Source organism: Tinamus guttatus, unplaced genomic scaffold, assembly GCF_059628265.1.
Source record: "Tinamus guttatus ecotype Peru unplaced genomic scaffold, ASM5962826v1 Tinamus_guttatus_pri_ptg000710l, whole genome shotgun sequence".
Lineage (NCBI taxonomy): Eukaryota > Metazoa > Chordata > Aves > Tinamiformes > Tinamidae > Tinamus > Tinamus guttatus.
In genome coordinates, this window is record NW_028289244.1 from 1,168,568 (window position 1) to 1,188,006 (window position 19,439).

Consider the following 19,439-nt stretch of genomic DNA (forward strand, 5'->3'; position numbering starts at 1 on the left):
TCTGAATCACTTTCGAGTTGCGCTTTTGCTGGAAAGCAGACCACGCCGCATGATAACACACCCCAGACTCCCGCAGCGTCGCTTGCGGTGAGCGCGCCGCCTCACCGGAGGCTCCCTGGAAGCACCGAACATGGACAGACCTCAGGAAAGCAGAGCACGAAGGTCCGAGGGCCTTTGGGGCCACATTTCCAGGACAAACGGGCCTTCTCTTGCTGAAGACTTAAATTTCCAGAGAAGTACCATCACTGTCAAAAGAGCTTATTTAAATGCAAAAACTTGGTGAACAAGTTCCCCAGCGGGACCACAGGGAGCCCTCCTGGCAGCCTGCGAGCTCCATAAGCTGCCTGGGTAACTGGGGAGCCAGAGCTGGGTACAGATCCTTGTGCAAGGTGCAACTTACAGCCGCGAGCAAACACAGCGTCCTGCGCTGCCCCGGCTGCCAGGCACAGAATCCCAGGACAGCTGAGGTTGGAAGGGACCTCCAAAGATCATCCAACCCCCTGCCCAGCAGGGACATCCAGAGCACAGGGCAGCACCAGGTGGGTTTGAAGATCTCCAGAGAAGGAGCCTCCACAGCCTCTCTGGGCAGCCTGTGCCAGGGCTCTGGCACCCCCACAGTAAATGAGCAGTGACTCAGCTCTACCTTCATCAAGGCTCTTGAGACAGTTCTAACACGACTGAGGCCGGTGTGCGCTGCAGTCAAGGCACCGTATCGCTGCCATCCGCAGAGGAATTGCCCTTTCCTGACTTCCACACACCGGCTTTTTCATTCTCAGAGCAAAACAGCCCAGTGCCCCAACGCTGGGCAGGGATTTTACTCAGCCACCAGCCAAGAGGAGGAGTCACCATAACACAATAAGTTCGCACCACGGTGCTCTTAACACAAATGCTTTTCTACCCTTAAAAATATTCAATTTGAGACAAAAAAAGAATAATGCAAGTAGTACATTTGTTTTCTTAACATAAAGCCACATGGATGTAAATGCACACCAAGGTACCTTGGCATCCTTGCACTCTATAGGAATATGCACATGTTAAGAGAAGAGGCAGAAAAAGGACATTTCCTACCCTATACAGAGCTTCTTCATGTGTATAACTAGGAACCACCTGCCTAATGGGAAGAGGCTCCAGTGAGGTTTTACTGCATGATGATCTTGATCTGCACATTCACATTATTTAAAAATCTGAAGTCCCTCCAGGGGCTGGAGGCCTCCAGTCAAATAAACAGCTTGTGATTAAATACCGGGATCTCCGCAAGGCATTTCTTGCAGTAATAATTCCAGGGTGCTTAAAAACAAGCCTCTCCTGAGCAGCTGCTTCTCCCTGCCACCCACTGTCCCTGTGTGGGTCAGCAAGGGCAGGTGGGCTTAGACCCCAACACCCAACATGTCAGCTGGTTAATAAACCCACATCCCAAACCATCCTGCTCCATCCCATTAGTGCCAGAAACTGCAACAGGGCCTGAGGCAGATCCCATAGACAGAGAACAGAGGTGAGAAAGAGGGAGAGATGCAACCCAAGAGCAGTTGAAGTCCTTGATAAAGGTGAAAGTAGAGATGGAAAAAACATGCTTTAACACAGCCTACATGGGGCCAAGCTGGGAGACATGGCCCTGAGAAGGCCCTGAAAGACACAGATGCTTTTAGGAGCCACAGGGAAGCCCTAACACATGAGGCAGCTGCAACACCCACTTCACAGCACAGTCCTCCCAACCAGCCCTATCCCCTGCCTTGGGAAGGACGCACCTAGCTCACACTCGCAGAGGACAAAAAGCTTCCAAGAAACCTTCCTGGCTCCCTTCCCGCTCGGGCACAGACAGGCAGCTCCGGATAGCACTGCCCAGGACCTACCAGCGGCCAGCGCTGACGGGAACAGCTCCAGTGACAGCCGCACATCTCCCAGGAACAATGACGGCCGCACATCTCCAGCCCTGCGCCCGGGTCCCCCCTGCGCTCAACGCTCCTCTTGAGCCAAGTTTTCAGTAAAGTACAGCTCTGATCTAATTTTACAGTTGCTTTTTTTGAGGCATGACCACATTTGAAGTAACAAGTCTTCTCTAATAACCAGGGCTGCAGCATAGCCACAGAGAGATGAAGGAACTGGGAAGACTTGCTTTTGTGAAGGTGCACGGTAATACATAACCACAGGGCTGGCCCTGTTCTTATTCCGGCTGTCCTTGGTCCCGAGCACATCGCAGGCATTAGCCTGAGTGCCAGCTCCTTCCAGGAGGAGAAAGAGTTGATCAGAAGGAAGAGATCAGTTTTAATGTGCAAGTACTTGCTCAAGGGGTAGTATGTCATCCCGAAGAATCCAGACTCAAGTTATGAAGCCTGCAATTATTTTATTGCTAATCCCTCGATACTGTTACAAAACAAAGCAGCTTTTCATATCTAAGGTGACAACCATTTTGAGTCTGTTTTGCCACCAGTGCCCTGCAGACACAGCTTCCTTCATCTGCACAAAAACTATGTGGAAGGCCAGGAGGGGGTGACCAGGAGGCAGTTAATCAGTTCATATTTTGGGGCATAATTCAGGCAATCCGAGCATCCTTAAGAGACTGCAATGGCAAATGCGACATGGCTTGCTGGTTATGACAGTGACGTTGATTTCACAACGAGTCCAGAAAAACAGGAGCGCTCCAAGGAGACACAAATGTTCCTCCTATTTCCCAAGAGGTGCGTGCTGGAATTTTTGTGCAACTACTCCAAATACGCTAGGAAAAAATGCAATTCTCTTCTGCCAACACAGCTTTGCTGTTTGCACCTTGGCTTTTTCTGCTGCCTCATAACTTAGTTTCTCCAGGGCTCAGGCTGCCATGGATCCCACAGCAACCAACTCCTTCCAAAACACAATGCAGCTTCCCCACAGAAACCATGTCCAATGGGCTCCAACAGCTGCCCGATGCCCTTGGCTTCCCTTACGCTTCTTGGAAATCAGGTGTTTGTATTTGATCAGACAGTCCCACATTTTCTGCTGCCTGACTTCAAAACAGGCCCTGCCGCTCGGCTGGTAGGAGACAAAATCCCCTATGGAACCTGCTGCACCGGCTCTGCCCGCAGCACATGGGCCTGCGGAAACCTCCCTTGAGCTATTTCCTCCTAGGCAGGGAGGAGAGAAGCTGTCCCTGCCGCACAGGAGGGTTTGAAACACTCGTTTTCTTTCCTAGGAAGAAATGATCAGTTATCCTGGCTCTTTTGTTCTCCCACCGGTGCATCCACGTATTTTACATGGATTGATCTGATGCACTGGGTAATCAATATCTCCTTCCATTGAATTCAAGGGGATTGATTTGGTTGATGAGCATCTCCAAAAAACCCAGACAGTTCACATAAGGATACCGAGGTCTGTTAACCGGCCCCTTTTGGACAGCCCAGTAATTCTCCTTTTCTGTTCCTTCCTTCACCCACTCGGATTTTCCTACTGAACTTTCTAGTCAAAGGGCATTTAATGAATACAGCTAGAAAACAAAAACAATCTTGTTGCGCGTCTCAGTAACACAGAATGTCAAGGGGTCGTTGGAAAGGATAGAGCATGGAAAAACCCGAAGGGAAACAAGGCGCTGCCCAGCGGCACTCGGGGCTCCGCGCAGCCTCGCTGGGCAGGACGGAATTCACAGATCTCACTAGCCTTCTGCAAAGGCATACAACAAATAAGGCCATTATTTCAAACAGATTTCACTGACTAGCCACACTTTTTTTTAAATAAGGCCCCCTTGTTGAGCTGCAAAATACGTTTTATGAAGAAAGGCACACATCAAGGACAGCGCTGGAAAGGGGCCATGGGGCTGACACACAAGCAGCCGTCACCCCGCACAGAGGAGGGTTTTTGAGCATTGAGAGCAGCAGCCACCAGCAGCTGCAATTGCTGGACATGGACACAGAACGCCCAAATAACCTCTGCACAGTGTGGCCACCACCCTCGCTGTCGGGAGCTCGCTCCATTCCTCGAAAAGCAGATCCTAAGGGGTGATTCCCTTCCCGCAGGAGGTGGCCCTGGACATGCTCGCAGCAACAACTAATGGTTGGGCAGAATCGTCTGGAATTCAGCAGGTCATTCGGGAACAAGGGGAGAAGTCCAAGAACTGTGTCACCAAACACCCGCTTTGGGCCAAACTGAAAATAGATCTAATAAAGTGTCAGTGGATTTGCTTTTCTTACTGCAAAAGAAAAAACGAGCGACTCAAGCTTTCCCAGGAGGGAAAGGCTGCGCTTTGGGCTCACAACCTGCTCTCAGGACACTGTCTGGACTTACGTGCTCGCTGCAGAACCAGCTGCAAGATCCTGTTCCTGAGCTGAACTACCATGTGCAAAACAGCTCCTCAAATGCTGTTTCTGTGTCTTGCAGACACCTGAGGATTTGTTTTCCCCAATTTGAAGCTACCAAAGCATTTGAAGCCTTCACAATGCACCAAAGCCTGACAAGATCAGTACAATCTTGTTTGCTTTCCTGCTTAGAAAAACCCACCCAGCCTCATCCCCTAACCCTACATCCCCCCAAATCTGCACTCACAAATCTGCATCACTCCTCTGTGCACACTGATAATCCCAAAGTTCAAAATATTCATCTTCGCAGGTAGATATGGACAAATTCAACCTGAAGCCACAAGGCCTCGCTATGCCTTCATCATAGCTCCTGTCAGCAATGTTCTAACACCACTATTTTTTTTTGAATAAGATAAGATCAACGCCTGCAGAAAACTGTGCAAGAAAGCTGTGTGCATCCCACGTGATTCCCGCTGCTGTTTTTCAGTATGAGGATGAGTATTTGACCACACAGTTAGGTGAAACCATCAGGTAATCTTGCCTGCATTTACTGTGCCACGAGGACAGAACTCTGAACTGGGACACAACACAGACACATGCAAAAAAAAAAGGAACATGGGGTAGGGGGAGAACCACCTACCTATTTCTATAGACACAGCTGAACACTAGACAAGTTGGGCTAAATAGCATTTAAAACTGCTCCTGAAGCACTGCAGTTTCAACACAGCACATTAAAATGCAATAAAAACAATCTCTTTACATTAACACGCCAGAGTAAATAAAATTCAGAAACCACTAAGTTATTTTGTTTGATGGGAGTTGCTATCTTGGGACAGCTCGGGCAGATAGCTGTGCATGATAACATCGCGAGCTGTCTGACTGACTTGCTGCTGCATGTGATTTAGTGGATTATTTCCTAACCCTGACCCTGATTTGCTGAGTGACCTTGGGCAAGATCTCCTCCCCATCATCTTTTGCAGCCATCAAGTGGGGTTAGTGGTGAATAAAAAAGCCTTCAGGTCATAGATAAAAAAAATCTCTGTAGAAAATCTTTATTTTTAAAATTATTATAATCTTTAGTCATATCTGGCACATTCTGCTCCAGACAGAGGCAAAGCTGGTTTCTGACTCCACCAGGCTTGTTCAGGAGCTGTTGGGATACAGTTTTGTTCAGCACTAGCACCACTGAAATAGAGTGCTAGTCAGTGATGCAACCTTGGGTCTGACTCCAAAAGCCGCATTTGTGGTAAAAATGATTCAGCCTCCCTAAAAGCTAGTGGAAAGCAGAGCCTACCTCCTGCTCCGCTACACGAAACCATTAGAAGGGTTTTCATGGTGGTGTTCTTTCCCCTTCTAAAGAAAGAGGCACTTCAACACAGTCCGAGCTCAGCAGGCCTCTACTCCGGCCAGGAATTTCAGACAATGTCATGAAACACTAAGAACAAGATTAGGCTTCGGCTTCAATTATGACAGTTCACCTTCCACTCTGGAGCAGGGCCCTGTGCAGCTATGGTCTTAGATTAATTTTCTGGTCAGAACATTGAGTAGTTTTTAAAGGAAGCATAAACAGTTAGTGACAGCCCTTTATAGCAGGAAATGCCTTTTTAATCTGAAGTAGAAAATTGTATAAACTTATTTAAGCCTATAAAACATAACACTAGCCATTTATGCACCTTATAAGGAACACTCATTTTGACTGAACAATTAGAGGAATTTGTGACTTGTGTTAGAAAACTTCAGTTGGAGAATTAAATCCTATAGAAAGCAAAACAAATCTGCTCACGCAAATTTCTGTTTTGCTTTCAAATATTCTAGAAGAGTGTGAAGATTTGGCAGCACCTTCAACTGTATATTCACTGAAGAGACCTATTTAGAAAAAATGACAGATGGAAACTATTGGAATGGGAAACTTAAATCAGCATTTGAATCTCATTGCTTCTCTTGCTCAAGTCTACAGGAATTCCAGTGACTTGAAGGATGCGATCCAACCTACAGCCAGCATTAGCCTCACCAGGTGCAAACGAGTGTCCAAACAGATCAGTAAATGGACCTGCTATTCTACCAGTACTTTAAAAAGAATTTTGTTTGTTCTGTATTTCTTTAAGAACAGCCAATTACACAGACTACTGGGATGCATCCAGAACCAAACCTAATGACACATTCACCCCAGGGCCAGCTGCAAGCTTTTTGGAGAATCATCAGACAAAGCTGATACGATATGACAAAAAAAGCTCCGAACAGCCTCGTTACGACATCCTCCCCTTTAAAGAGGGATGTGCAGACACTATTGCCAAAGCAGCATTACATGCTCTCCCTGGGAAAGGAAAGTTTAGCTTTACTGTATGTGCTCATAGTAGGAGTGGCACCTGAGCTGCTCCATTAGGAATTACTTTCTCCTCTCCCCTAGCCAGGATACTTGCCACAATACAGAGATTCCGAGAAAAACATGGAGCAGTCTTACAGAGAGCTCACCAAGACCTTAGTGGGCCAATGCGGATACAGTACCTCAACTGATTAAAGAATAAAACATTAAACAGTGATATTACCTACCTGTTCACAGAGAGGAGGAGCTGGTCCATGCAGGCTTTGATCTTGTTTTGTGCTTCCAGATGTGTCATGTTTTCCGTGCTCTCTCCATTAATGGCCAGAATAATATCTCCTGGGCAGAGGTTTGCCATGGCTGCCTTACTGCCAGGGTTAATCTATGCAGGGAAGAACAAGAGTTATTCAAAGGAATGTTCCTCCCCCTTGTTGGGAGAGGGGACACCCCACACCAGCCCTCTCTGACCAGCAGGCACACTGCTCCTCTCGTTCCAGCTTTGCACGAAATATCAGGTTCTTCGTTAAATCTCCACGGCTCCTTCCTACTGTTTTTGAAGGGATGCCAAAGCCTTATACAACCCGTAACTTCTTTCCTGTGGAACTAATGACAGGTCCAGCCGCTTGTGGTTGGACATAAGGCCAATCCTGCAGCCCATAACTGAGTTTCTTTGAAATGAGCATTTCATTTACATTAGGCTGAATACATTTTTAATTCTTGCAATGCTAATGCAAAACGTTGCAATCCATAAGCAGAACACATAAACATGTCTTAGCTGTTTAAAATCTCCATAGCTCCACTTTTGCCGTTCAATTTTCTCCTCGCTCAGAGCATGTGTCAACGCTCTCTACCCAAGCGCACAGGTTCCCACATAAGCACCGAGTGCCCCACTCTGCAGCCACCCCGATCGTGTTGCATTTAAGGCAGGATGGTGCCCGGGCCCCACTGAGCCTGTAGTTTTCTGGTATGACCCTTGTTCCAGGACCGAGGCACTGCCTGCCCAGCCGAGCGCAGCGGCTGCAGCCCAGCAGGACACAGCTGCTATGGGGCCTCACACGGCTCCCCATGCCCAGCACCTTGTGGCTAATCACCCTGTTATGGCCTGGACAGGCCCTTGGCAGGGACATTTTCTCATGGCTGGGCCGGAGGGGCAGGCAGGGGAGACCCGGCCCAAAGCCAAGCCAAAAACACCAGTTTAGCTTCACTTCCTACCATAGCGAAAGCCGGGCATCGCTGGCAGCCTGAAGTTACATAAACAGCCTTGGCTGGCAGGTCATGAGCCAAGGGTAGAAAATGACACTGCTGATTAAACCACCAAAACAAACCCCAAATCCCTTCATGTTTGCAGGAGACCAGGCTTGGTTTCAGAACAAAGCTATGGGCTGTCCCGTTACGCGATGCCAAGTCGCAACAGGAGGGAAGGGGATGAGAAGTGCAAGTCGGTCAGGGCTCAAAACCAGAGCCCATGCGCGGTTGGTTCCGAGCGCGTACCCGAGCAGGGCCCAGGACGCAGAGTGCTCGTCGGTGAGAATGCAGCAGTTCTCAAACCTGAGCCTGCCAGGGGCTTCTCGGCCATGGCCGAGGGCAGCCAGCCCAGAGGATCCAACTGCAGCACACGGGGATGACCCCACGAGAGCCACCACGGACACTGCGGGAACAGGAACACGACATGTTCCTGTTGCTCCAAACGCCTTTTTGCTCCTAAGCAGATCCGGCAGGTGGAATTAAGCCCTTTGTGGCGCTGTCAGGGCACATCAGCACTCGCTGTTGCTCCTCAGTGTGCCGGGCAGGCTCCGGGCTCCCTCCTTTCCTCACGGCCGCCCTGTGCCTCAGCCCAGAGCAAACGGGAGCTGTTTAACACCCCAGCAGCTGCAGAGGTGACACCAAACACTTCTTGTTCAAACACATATTCAAGCAGCACAACACAAGCAAGTTCATGCCAGGAACACCAAGCATCTCCAGAGCCCTGCCCATGTTGAAGCTCTCCCACCATCAGCCGCTACGGGAGCGGCGGACGGAGCCTCGGGACATCCCGGCGCTGCTGCCCTCTGATCCCTACAGTCCATGCGATGCAGCCTGGAGCTCGGATCCAACCCTCTCCCTGCACTGAGCCTAACCAGATCTCTACTAGCTTGCAGAATAACTTATTCATAAATGGGACTCTTAGTTGTTTCCTATTCTTAGCAACTGTTCTATTTCAAATTATTTTGGCAGTAGCGTCACACCAGAATTTTATGCTCTGCATGGAAGCGACCAAGGGCTTGAGATGAAACTGCACTTAAAGACGTCAGGAGTTTGAGATACGACATCGGTGTTTTGCTGGCTTCAGAATCAGTAACACACATCGAGTCCAAAGTTGACATCTGTTAGTGAATAACACTCAAGAAAACCTTCATGGCAGGTTCTCCTTACGTGCAGCAGTGCAATGTCACCAACCCCAAGGAAGCCCCAGGGAAGCCCAAGCCAAGAGCTAACCCCAAGAAACTGAAGCCCAGTAGTGAAGAGAAGTTTTGACACAAAACCAGAGGCTCTGATTCTTGCCTCTGCTCCGAGCACCACAGTGTGCTGTGACCGGTAACCAGAGCACGTGCAAGGTAAAGGGAATACGCACAGGTCTGGGAGCAATCAGATATATTTTAAGTTAAAAACACTGCAAAAAAGTCTGCACAGGGTTAGGGAGAAGTTCCTAAAGTGGAGCCTGCATCATTTTCAAAGGAATTCATATTTAAGGATGGGATGGGCTTAAGAAAAACAGTAATAAACCTTTTTCTCTAAATAAAGTTTTCTTTCAGTGCCGGAACAGCCGTTTGAAGTCAAGGGTGGACGGACACTGAGACAAGATCTGCACTACAGAAGCAGGGCTGGTGCGAGTGGCTCCCGGGCTGCAGGGCCACTGTCACCCCTGCTTGCTGGCCACGTGCCCGATGCCCCGCGCAGCAAACACAGGCTCTGTCCTGCGTTTGCCGCCTCTTGCCTTGCCTGCATTGGAAGCTGACCAGGATTTGGGCTGTTTGCACACTCTCTCCTCCAGGGATGACTTCAGGAATGGCAATGGGAGCAGCCCCTCCACATCCCACTGAAACCAGGGTGGCCACAGGCACCACACAGGCAGTCCTACCTCAGGGCCAGAGCAAAACGCAGCTGGCCAGTTACTCAGGTAGCTGAAGCAATCACAGCACTGCCACCCTGCTTTATTATTAGCTGCTGCTGTGTCTTACCTGCATTCATTTGAATTCCCAAAAGCAATTTAATGCTCCCTATCCTACCTTCAGTACTTGCCTGCTCAGTTAGAGTCTCATTTGCCTCTTTGTAAATTTAAGGAACTTAGTGAGGCTGCTTGTGTTTCATAATCAAACTCTTTCTTATGGCTACAAGAAAAAAAAAAGCCAAACTAATAGATTTTCAGTAACTTTTTTTTTCTTGTATAATCACAGTAGTGATGCGTATTATAATGCACCTATTTGGAAAGAGCACAGGACAACTATTTTAAACAGCACCATAGGTGCATTTGTACCATGGTGGGGACGCTTCCTGGTTCCCATCCAGAGCTGCCACATCTATGGCACTTGGAGCCAAATCCACAGCAAATGCGATGAAACTGCAAAGGACGCTCTAGGGAGGGACTCAGCTGCTGCTAAACTTTCCACAGGATATTTAGGCAGATCCAACACAGCCATTTGCAGTGGATACCCCATGGCCAGCTCAGTCACTTCATTTTCTGCAGGAAGAAACGTCAAGAGCCTGAAATCCTCTCGAGGCAGCGTATGAGCTGGGGGGTTCACCGCACACATGTTTCCCCAGCTCATTTCATGCCTCCGCAGAGCATCCACAGAGCACACGCAGCACAGCTGTCTGCTCTGGGAACTCTGCTGTAAACATGTGTCATCTCAGCGCTCTCCAAAATTAAATAATGTCAGGAGAGAACAATGCTCTGCTTTTAGCCCCTCCACAACATAAGCAGTTGCTTCTTTGTTTCTATCAAAAAATGCAGATGTGTAAAAAATTATAAACGGAAAACACTAGAAGAAACAAAAATGTGCATTGCTAACACTTGTGTGACAAAGCGGCACGTGGCAGCTTTCTGAATGTGCAGTAACTGTATGTAGCTCCAAGCTTGCAGGAGAGCGGAGCGCCTGCATGCAGACAGCGCTGATCTGTGAGCATGTCTCGTTCTGTGCAAGAGGAAGGCAAATATGTTTAATTGATTTTTAAAAAGCCCCTCAATCTTCCTTCATTTGTGACCCCACTAAACACCCCTTCCCCGCGCTCTGCCTTCTCTGCAAACCCACAGAACAGACCAAGTCCCTGTGCTCTCCATGAGGGGCATCCCCCAGTGCCTGCCCTGCCATGGACTCCGCTTCCTCGGGGCCAGAGGTGCCGCAGGACTCGAGAGGGCCCCTTGGAAACCGGGACTTGCAGGATCCCAACTCTATCCGACCCATCATGGCACCCTCAAATCAGCCTCAAAGCAGAAAACCATCCTGCCAAGAGCCCAACTGAGCACATGCTAGGGAAAGGGGGGAAAAACGGCCTATTTGGGCAAAACAGCCTTCAAATTGAAAATCTCTACAACTGAGCCAATGCCAAAAGCTGAACCAATAAATACCTGAAAGAAAACTAAACCTGTTGCACAAAGTCACCTCCTTTTCTCATTCCTAAGGAAGTCATCTTCACATAACTAATTCATCAAAACACACACTCCTGTCCCAGCACATACAGACCACAGCACTTTGTACCCTTGATCAATGGTACTTTGTTACAGGGAAGTCGGAGCCCTCTTCCGTTCTGCAGGGACGATCAAAAGCTCTGATTAAAGCCCCTGAGAGACTTTCAAGATAATGTGACAAAATTTGCAGCTTTAAACAAAGAAAGCTTGTTCTCGTGTCGGGCAGCGTGCTGCAAGGCAGCAGATGCTTCTACGGTAGCAATATCTTTTAAAACGGAAGAACTGTGAGCTGAAGTACTAGCTACTGAAAATAAACTCCCCAAATGCTTTAAACAGCTTTTCCAGAGACCTATTTAAAGCATTATTCCTTGACCTAGCACACATTCCTCACAGAGTCTCTTGTCCTTCTCCATTTGCTTAAAAATGTTCAGTGTATCAAGGCATGCTACATAACATTGTGAATAAAAAACACTCTTCATGCAACGTGCATTCAACTACCAAAGAAAACAAAGAAGAAGAAACTGGATGGGGAAAAAGAGGCAGGAAAAGAATGAGACTATTGTAAGAGGCAAGCACATGAAAATCATTTTGAATTCAAACTGACAGATCCAAATCAAAACTTAATCAAATTTCTACACTGAAACTTCTATGCAAAAAAAAAGGCTAAGAAACAACAAAATTCAACAGGTATCAATTTTAAAACAACCAAAGCCATGAGAAGCTCAAGTGGAAACCCAAAGCACAAACTCTAAAGAGCAGGTGAAGGCAGAAATCGGTCATTGGAACACCCAGATCCCTCTGAAAACCTGGCTCATGTTGCAGGAGCTCTGCTACTGCAGCCCGAGGTACCCAACCTGCAGCAACACCCAAAGCCACACAAGGAAGGGCCAGTGACCATGACATTAGCACATGCCACCCTGCGTCCCTCCTCTCCCCCATTTGTGTCTAGTGAAGATTTTTTGGACTTTCTCCTTGGAAGGACAAGCTGCGAACACTCCTCTACAACACACTGACTCTCTTAACCACTAGGGCTGCCACCGTATCTTTAAACAAAAGAAGTTCTTCAAATACAAGGAGTTTAAATTCAACTGCAGAATAAACAGCTCTTGTTCTGCTGAAACAGGCATGAGTTATCCTCACCCAGGCTCACTCTTGCCACCCCAGTGCCATAGCTTTCCCCTAACTTATTCCCAAACGCTCCATCTCAGGGTTTACACCAAAAGCTTCACATGCTCAGGGGCTCCATGTGTTTTGTGGCTTGGGGAGAACAACTCCATGCACAGTCCATGTCGCATCAACCCTCTGGCTCCGCTTGTCACACGTTGCCTGTTGAGTGCTCCTAGATTCAGTCACACTAGCAGTTCCTCTTCTAGCTCTCCATTGCTCATATTAAGAATAATCTCCTAATCAGCTATATTTTGTTATCTGAAGCTTTCACTGTAAAAGTGTCTTCTGTCAATAACCTGCACTCTGTCAGCAAGACAAGTTTCTGTAAAACTCCTTTCAAAGTCTAACGTGTCAGTTAGATTTGCAACCTTCTCCTGCCACCTTTGACACCAGAGCGTGGTACGGGCTTCGAAGGCATCTTCATCGTGCCTGGAAAATTTACAGGCTGAGGTACACATGCACAGCAAGTTTTGAGAGATATTTTCTATTTCATGAGAAACAACTTTTTTTTTTCCAGGTCTCTATAGGGTGTAAAAGTTACTTGAATTTAACGCTGTGGCCCTACATTTTTGCAATAGCTCCAAGTAACCAATCGAACCCTTGTTTTGCTGGAAATTCAAGCTGAAACCAAGCATTCTTCAACCTTATCTTCCAAGGCTCGCTGCAAGTGTAGTGTTAAGGGCTGCGCACAAATCCACAGCGTTAATGAGCTTTGGCTGGATACGCACGTGTTGCACTTCCGCACACGTCCAGCAGCTCTGGGCTGACAACAAATCACAGTATTTTCTGTTACTGTGTTTGCTTTAGCTATTTAATCAACGCCACCAGATCTTGAGATCTGCCGTTTTCTTTCACACTCCAGCACCTGCGGTCACAGGCAAAATAAATTCACTTTAAAAATATTTATTTTCAGTAAGTGTTTTGGTATCTAAAGACCATCAGTCAGTATGTTTCAAGAGAGTAGAAAAAAAACAATAAAAATATTTAAGACCTTATGCTTTTTAGGACTTGCCGTGTGATTCTGCAGGCTTCAGATATGTGTTTTTCCCCTAAACTAGAAACACACATGTGTATTTGCTGTATTCTCCATTAGTGTGACACTATCCATAATGGCATATTTGTACTAGCACTGATCTGCCACAAGACAAGGAGTATCACCAGCCATTGCCATACACAAACAAAAAACTCACCAAAAATATTCCACATTTCCTTTGTACACTTCCTACATTGAAAAGGCCACTCTAACTACTTGATATAGGGACAAAACAGAATTGAAAGTTAGATAAAGCCTTATATTTATGTGTTTTTTTTTTCCAAATTAATTGTGAATACCAGTTCCAACAGGCCATCTTTCACCCTTTCAAAAGTAGTTATGTCCATTTTCTAACATTTTAGAAGCGCTCTGAACCCCCACCAACATTGAGCTCTTTCTACTTTGTTCCTCCTGGCAGAGACCTGCAGTGTTTAAGGGTGTGTTGGGTTTATTTTGCTAAACTCACACCAAGGTCAGGCCTCGTATGAAAGGAGCTGCATGAATCACTCTTTCCGCCTGGTTTCCCAGTGTGCTTGATTAAAGTAATTGCCATTACGCTTTCATTCCAGTATATTCTACAGCCACCATCTCACGAAGCAACACAAGGATTTACCCTACCCCTTCAATTACTTAATAAAACCTCAGTGATCTCAGCAGCAAGCGTGTCTGTTACACTTCCATGAGTTCCTTAGTTCAAGCTATTTCTGATGCACCGCTACAGAACTAAGTGGGGCAGTGCAGATTCCTCACTCGAGGCCTTACGACAAACAATCACTCACAAAGGCTAATGAGGATAAAACCCCCCAAAAAGCAATTTTCTTCCAATAAAGTGACAAATACCACCACAAAAGAAAAGCCCTAAGGCCCAGCAGAGAAGCACAAGGGGAGCAGAAAGCTCTGTCTCCTGCTCTGGCATTGCCGGTTCCTGCTTTCCCTGCAGAGATCCCGCAGCCGGAGGCTCCCAGCATCCCAGGCTGTTTGCCCTCCACGACCCACACTGTTTGCATCAAGACTCTCCGGCCACACCATGAAATATTACTCCCAGGGCACACATTCTGCACCCGGGATCACAGAAATACGTGCAGGGAGCTGCCAGGGACCCTACAGGGCTAAATGAAACAACCTTTATTGGAATTCCTCTACCAGTAGGATTCCTTGTGGAGTATCCTAGCTTTTAATAAAATAGCTTGGAATAACACTGGCTCAACTTGGTGGAAGATGCTGCTGATTGCAGGAGCTGGACACGTGAGTTCCAGACACTGAATATGCTCGGATACTCTGGTTACGCTAATGGCTGATTAACTTTTAATCCTAGGCAAAGAATAGATCAGTAATCCCCCCACTGCCACAGCAGATGAGCTTGCAAGCACCACAGAGCTGCTCAGTAAGTCACTGTGTCTGTTATCAACATGGAGTTGCTGGTGGGAGAAGTGTTGCAGATATCTTAGTTACCTTAGGCTAATGCACAACACCTTTCCCAAACTACCAAATATGCACCATCCAGTTCCCAGACTGATCAATCAGGACAAAGTAGCTGACAGCTATCAGATACTTAAGTCTTAAAACCACTTTTCTAGGAAGTCAATAGGCCAGCTCTAATCTACTGTTTTTGGTCATTTCCCCAAGACACTAAGCATCGCTCGACAGAGGAGCTGCTGCGTGATGTACTATGTCCAGCTTTAATTTAATACGAGTCTTGCCGAAAGACAAGTCAAGGTCCTTTTCAGAGGGACAGCCCTGCACTAAAAGCCTCTGTGCTGGCAATGCACAAGCACCATCCTTGCTCAGAGCTGCTCCTGGGCAGGATCTTCAGAACAGCCGCACAAACATCAGCCCTGCTCCTTTTAGCCCCACGACAAACACAGGGAGAAAGAGAGGAATTGGATGTAGCCTAGCTTGTTAAGTGAAAAAGATGCTCCAAGCATTCTTCGGGATTTGTATTTCCCTTATCTTTAAGAGCTCGTTATTCCAGCTCAAGCACTGGCCTCCCTAAAGCAGAGCTCAGCACCAGCTGTTGTTCTCAGCAACCCCAGGGATCAGGTCTTTAAGACTTGTCAGTTTAAGATTTATCAAACCACAGAGGGAAGAAATCTACTTGCAAGAAAAGCAAATCATTACATGACTTCACGAGCATATCTGAAGCAGCTGCAAGTGGCAAGCTTGGCATCACACTGAGCTGCACCTGCACAAGCCCCACGACCAAGCACAGCACTGAGGGCAGAGCAACCTCAGCAAGTCCCTGAGTCCCCTTCCAAAGCAGGGCTGTTTGCAACTGTTTTCCCTACTGCCAAATCCCTATTATGTCAAATTTGTCTTTTGAATATACTCCCACAAGTTTGAGGACTGTATTTCGCTTTCCTTTTTGCTCCACTCCAGCCGCCTCCCCCTGCTTGAGGTTCGCGAATGTGTCTTACATTAGCCATGTCTTAGCCCAAGTCCCGCTTCGCTAAGTTAGATCTCGACATTTCCTTTCCTAACTAGTCATTCCATTATGTCCCTCTTAGCAGTAATACTTTAGATCTGCTTCTACCAAAGCACTAGAGGATTTAGTCTTCATTTAAAGCTGAGGACAAGCCTGAAACAGGCAGGTTTTGGAGAAGAAACTGCAGCCTTTACAGGTTCCCCAAGACAACAGCTAAGCATTGCTTGTTGGAGGGTCTTGGGGCAGTGACACATCTTCACACTCCATTTCAGCTGTCAAGTCTAGGGAGAAATTATTGCTTCCTGTAGTAGTCTCATAAGAGGCAGGGCAAACCAACTGCTTGATGACTGAAGCTTTTTCCAGTCCCTACACAAATGCATCTATGTTTCACAAATGCCTCGGAGCAGGATGAAAAACAAGGGGGAGACAGCCAGCCTCTGGCATCTGCACCCGACTGGGGGTGGCTTTTAGACACCCAAGTCCAAAACTGCAGCCTATAATTCTCAACTTAAATCATGCAACCCTGCAGATATGAAGCTTGATCCACAGCTGCACAGCCCAAGTACCTTGTGGCACATCTTAATCCAACCAAGGCAGAAAAAACGCATGCAACAAACCCAGGCCCTCAAGGAGTGTGTCAAACTCCAAGAACATCAGCAGTTAAGATGCACAGCTGGAAAAAGCATGGCGTCTCCTCCCCTTAGGATTTCTGCTTTTTGTATCTGTAACTTAATGACATTTTAATACAAAATAAATTTTTGAAAGTGCTTTAAAGGGAGCAGAAGTCAGCCAAAAGCCTTAACAATTAAGCTTCCTCCCACACTTTTTGTCTGTCCCTGCTATCTTGCCCTCTTTACTGCACGGTGACCAGCTTCAAGAGCAGCCTGGAGGGACTCCTGCCACCCGCCCATAGCAGGTCGGTGCTAGGCAGGAGATGGAAGAGAAGGGCTTGAAGTCCCTCATGCTGCAAAGGGCAGAACTACTCTAGCACCTCTCAACAGACTAGACAATTATAATAGAAGCAAATGCTTCACCACAGCTGCTTCTAGACGCATTTTGAAGCGTCACAAGCCACTTCCAGCTCTTTGGAATAAGGCCTCACCTTCAGGCGAGGATCCGCCTGCCCACAGAGTTGGATCCAAGCATCTTCCTGCACCTCCGGCTGCGGGAACGGGCAGGCAGGAGCCCAGACCAGCGCTGCGTGTAGCACCTTGTCCCAGCTCCCCCAGCACCTCCCCACTCATGCTGGGAATGCAATTCAGGAATTCACGTGCTAACTCAAACACTCCCAGAACTTTACCCATTTCAGGTATTGTTCCAAAGCTAGATCTCTGGCAAATCTCTGCTTTTCATACTACACAGCCCAAGTGCACAAGTCGTAAAGACCCTACAATCACATCAACTTTCCTAGCCAGTTGTTTCTACCTCCCACAAGGCAGCCTTTAGGGAACTGCGCTTCAAAGTGCTGCCTCCGAGTGCTTCTACTGAGAGCAGGATCAGAAAAACGGGTCTCATTTAAGAGCACCATGCTTAGCAACACAAAATGCCACCAAACAAGTGCTATTTGCATGGCACCTCTCCCTGAGGAAAGCAAAGCTGGCACTGTTACAGTCACATCTCCTAAACTAAATCAAATTAAGGATCAAGAAATCAAATCAAGCCACCTGTGCGTGCAAAAAAGGAAGAAGAGACTTCATTTTGTCTTGCTTAACACTAAGCTAAACACTCTCCAAACAGGCTCACTCCCTTAAGTCAAGATGTTCCTTTGCACAACAGGAGTGTTTTTACAACTGCCCGCCTGCACTGCATTCCGCATTAACAGCATCCCAAGGACTTCCCCACATACATGATCCGTATGCTGAGCTCCGAAAGCCCCTCATCTCTCCTTTGCACATATGTGCCGTGTTTAACAGATTTCTGTCCCCTTTCACTCATTCTCCCAAGAGCAGCACAGCTGAGGCTCCCAGGTGCTGCTCCCTATGGCACACCCTGGCCTTTTAGATGGAGTCTTCCCTTTCTATCCATGTTTTCCCATAACAAGTTGTTCCTCCCACCACCACCCCCCCCCCAAAAAAAATAGCTGTTGTAGAAATACGTGATGAGAAACAGTGCAAAACACAAGCAGAATACACAAACCAAGCCCTTTAAAAACACAATCCCTCCCAGAACTATCTCCTGAGCCGCCAGACTCAGCTGGGTGGGTTTGGGATGCGCTGGAGTCTCTCCTACACCACCACGGCACAGTCCCGGCCTGGGGACGAGCTCTTCCTACGCACACCGCTGCACAAAGGCTGTCGCTCCAGAGAAGTTTCCAGAACTCCCCTTCACGAGGTTACACATGAGCACAAACGCAGCTAGACCGCGATGACCAGCGGCCAACGCGGACCCAACGCCGCAGCGGCTCCGTGCCGGCGAGCGCCTCCGCTTTGCCCGCACCTCCCACCGAAAAGGAGGAAAAAAACACAAACAAACCGAGCCCCGGCAACCTGTGAACTCGATCCAGGGCCCGCGTCCAAGTCTCCTATAGCCCGGAGAGCACTAAAGAGCGCTGGAAAGCGGAGCCCGATTAATCACAGCGTGGAGGTTGGCGGGCCGCGTCCAGCCGCGCTCGCTCGGGGCCGCGACGCGTGTGCGCACCCACAGAACCACGAATACGGATCAATGTATCAAATACATATGCAGGGAAACACATACGCGCGCGGAAAATATGGATTTAAGTATATATGCGTGTGGGAAAGCGCATAGGAGCGCTGCAGCCTCGTCCCACTCCACAGCAACGCGGTTCTTCGGCACCGAGCGCGGCGGCTCCGACGCGCAGCCCCGCGGCCGGTACCGGCGCCCCCCGCCCGCACCTCGCGGCCGGTACCGGCGCCTCCCGCCCATCCGCCGCTCACCCTAGAGATGGTCAGCGGCGTGCTGAAGTCCTTGCCGCCCACGAGGCGAAAGCCCCATGGCGAGGGGCCGCGCAGGGCCACCGTGTGGGGCATGGCGGCTGCGGGCCGTGCCTCGCTCCGCGCCTCGCTCCGTGTCTCGCTCCGCTCCGCGCCGCCGCCGCATCCACTTAAAGCGGCGCCTCATGCCCGGCCCGGCCTGACGTGAGCGGCCCCCCCGCGGCGCGGGAGGCGGGAACGCGCTGAGGGCCGCCCCGCGCCGCCTCCCCCGGGGCCTCGCGGGGCGCCCGCGCGCGCCCCCCGGCCCCCTCAGCGCCCCCCGGCCCCCTCAGCGCCCCCCGCGCCGCTGCTCTGAGGGGAAAACTCGTCCCCTCTCCCCAAAGGCCCCTCGTCCAGGCGGGGTCCCCGCAGGGAAACGTCCCGCCAAGCAGAGACTTCTCCCTGAGCAGGGAAGAAGCTGAGAAGGGGACTAAGGTCTGTAAAACTCACACCCAAAACAGCCTGTCCGCAGGGAATTTCCTCCAGAGGCTTCCCAGCTGTGTTGGGGGGGAATTTGAACCTGGCTCCAGCTGGGTGTGGGTATAAATAGGGAGGTGGGAGCAGCTGGGCCTGGTTCCCAGAGAAAAGCCCCCATTTTGGGGGTGGCAGCCTGTGCTTGTGGCAGCTTCTTTTTTTGCT

General features: G+C 48.8%; 1 protein-coding gene across 1 annotated transcript in view; it reads right to left on the reverse strand.

Annotated features, from left to right (window-relative positions):
• The window catches only part of PDLIM4 (PDZ and LIM domain 4), a 43,386-nt gene extending 24,460 nt beyond the window's left edge, over window positions 1-18,926 (reverse strand). Inside the window, exons 1-2 of the mRNA XM_088536892.1 lie at window positions 18,765-18,926; window positions 6,813-6,964 (exon numbers count right to left, since the gene is read on the reverse strand). Of these exons, the coding sequence (XP_088393018.1) occupies window positions 6,813-6,964; window positions 18,765-18,857 (245 nt within the window). The 5' untranslated portion in view covers window positions 18,858-18,926. The remainder of the gene's footprint in view (window positions 1-6,812; window positions 6,965-18,764) is intronic.
• Window positions 18,927-19,439: the final 513 nt, after the last annotated feature.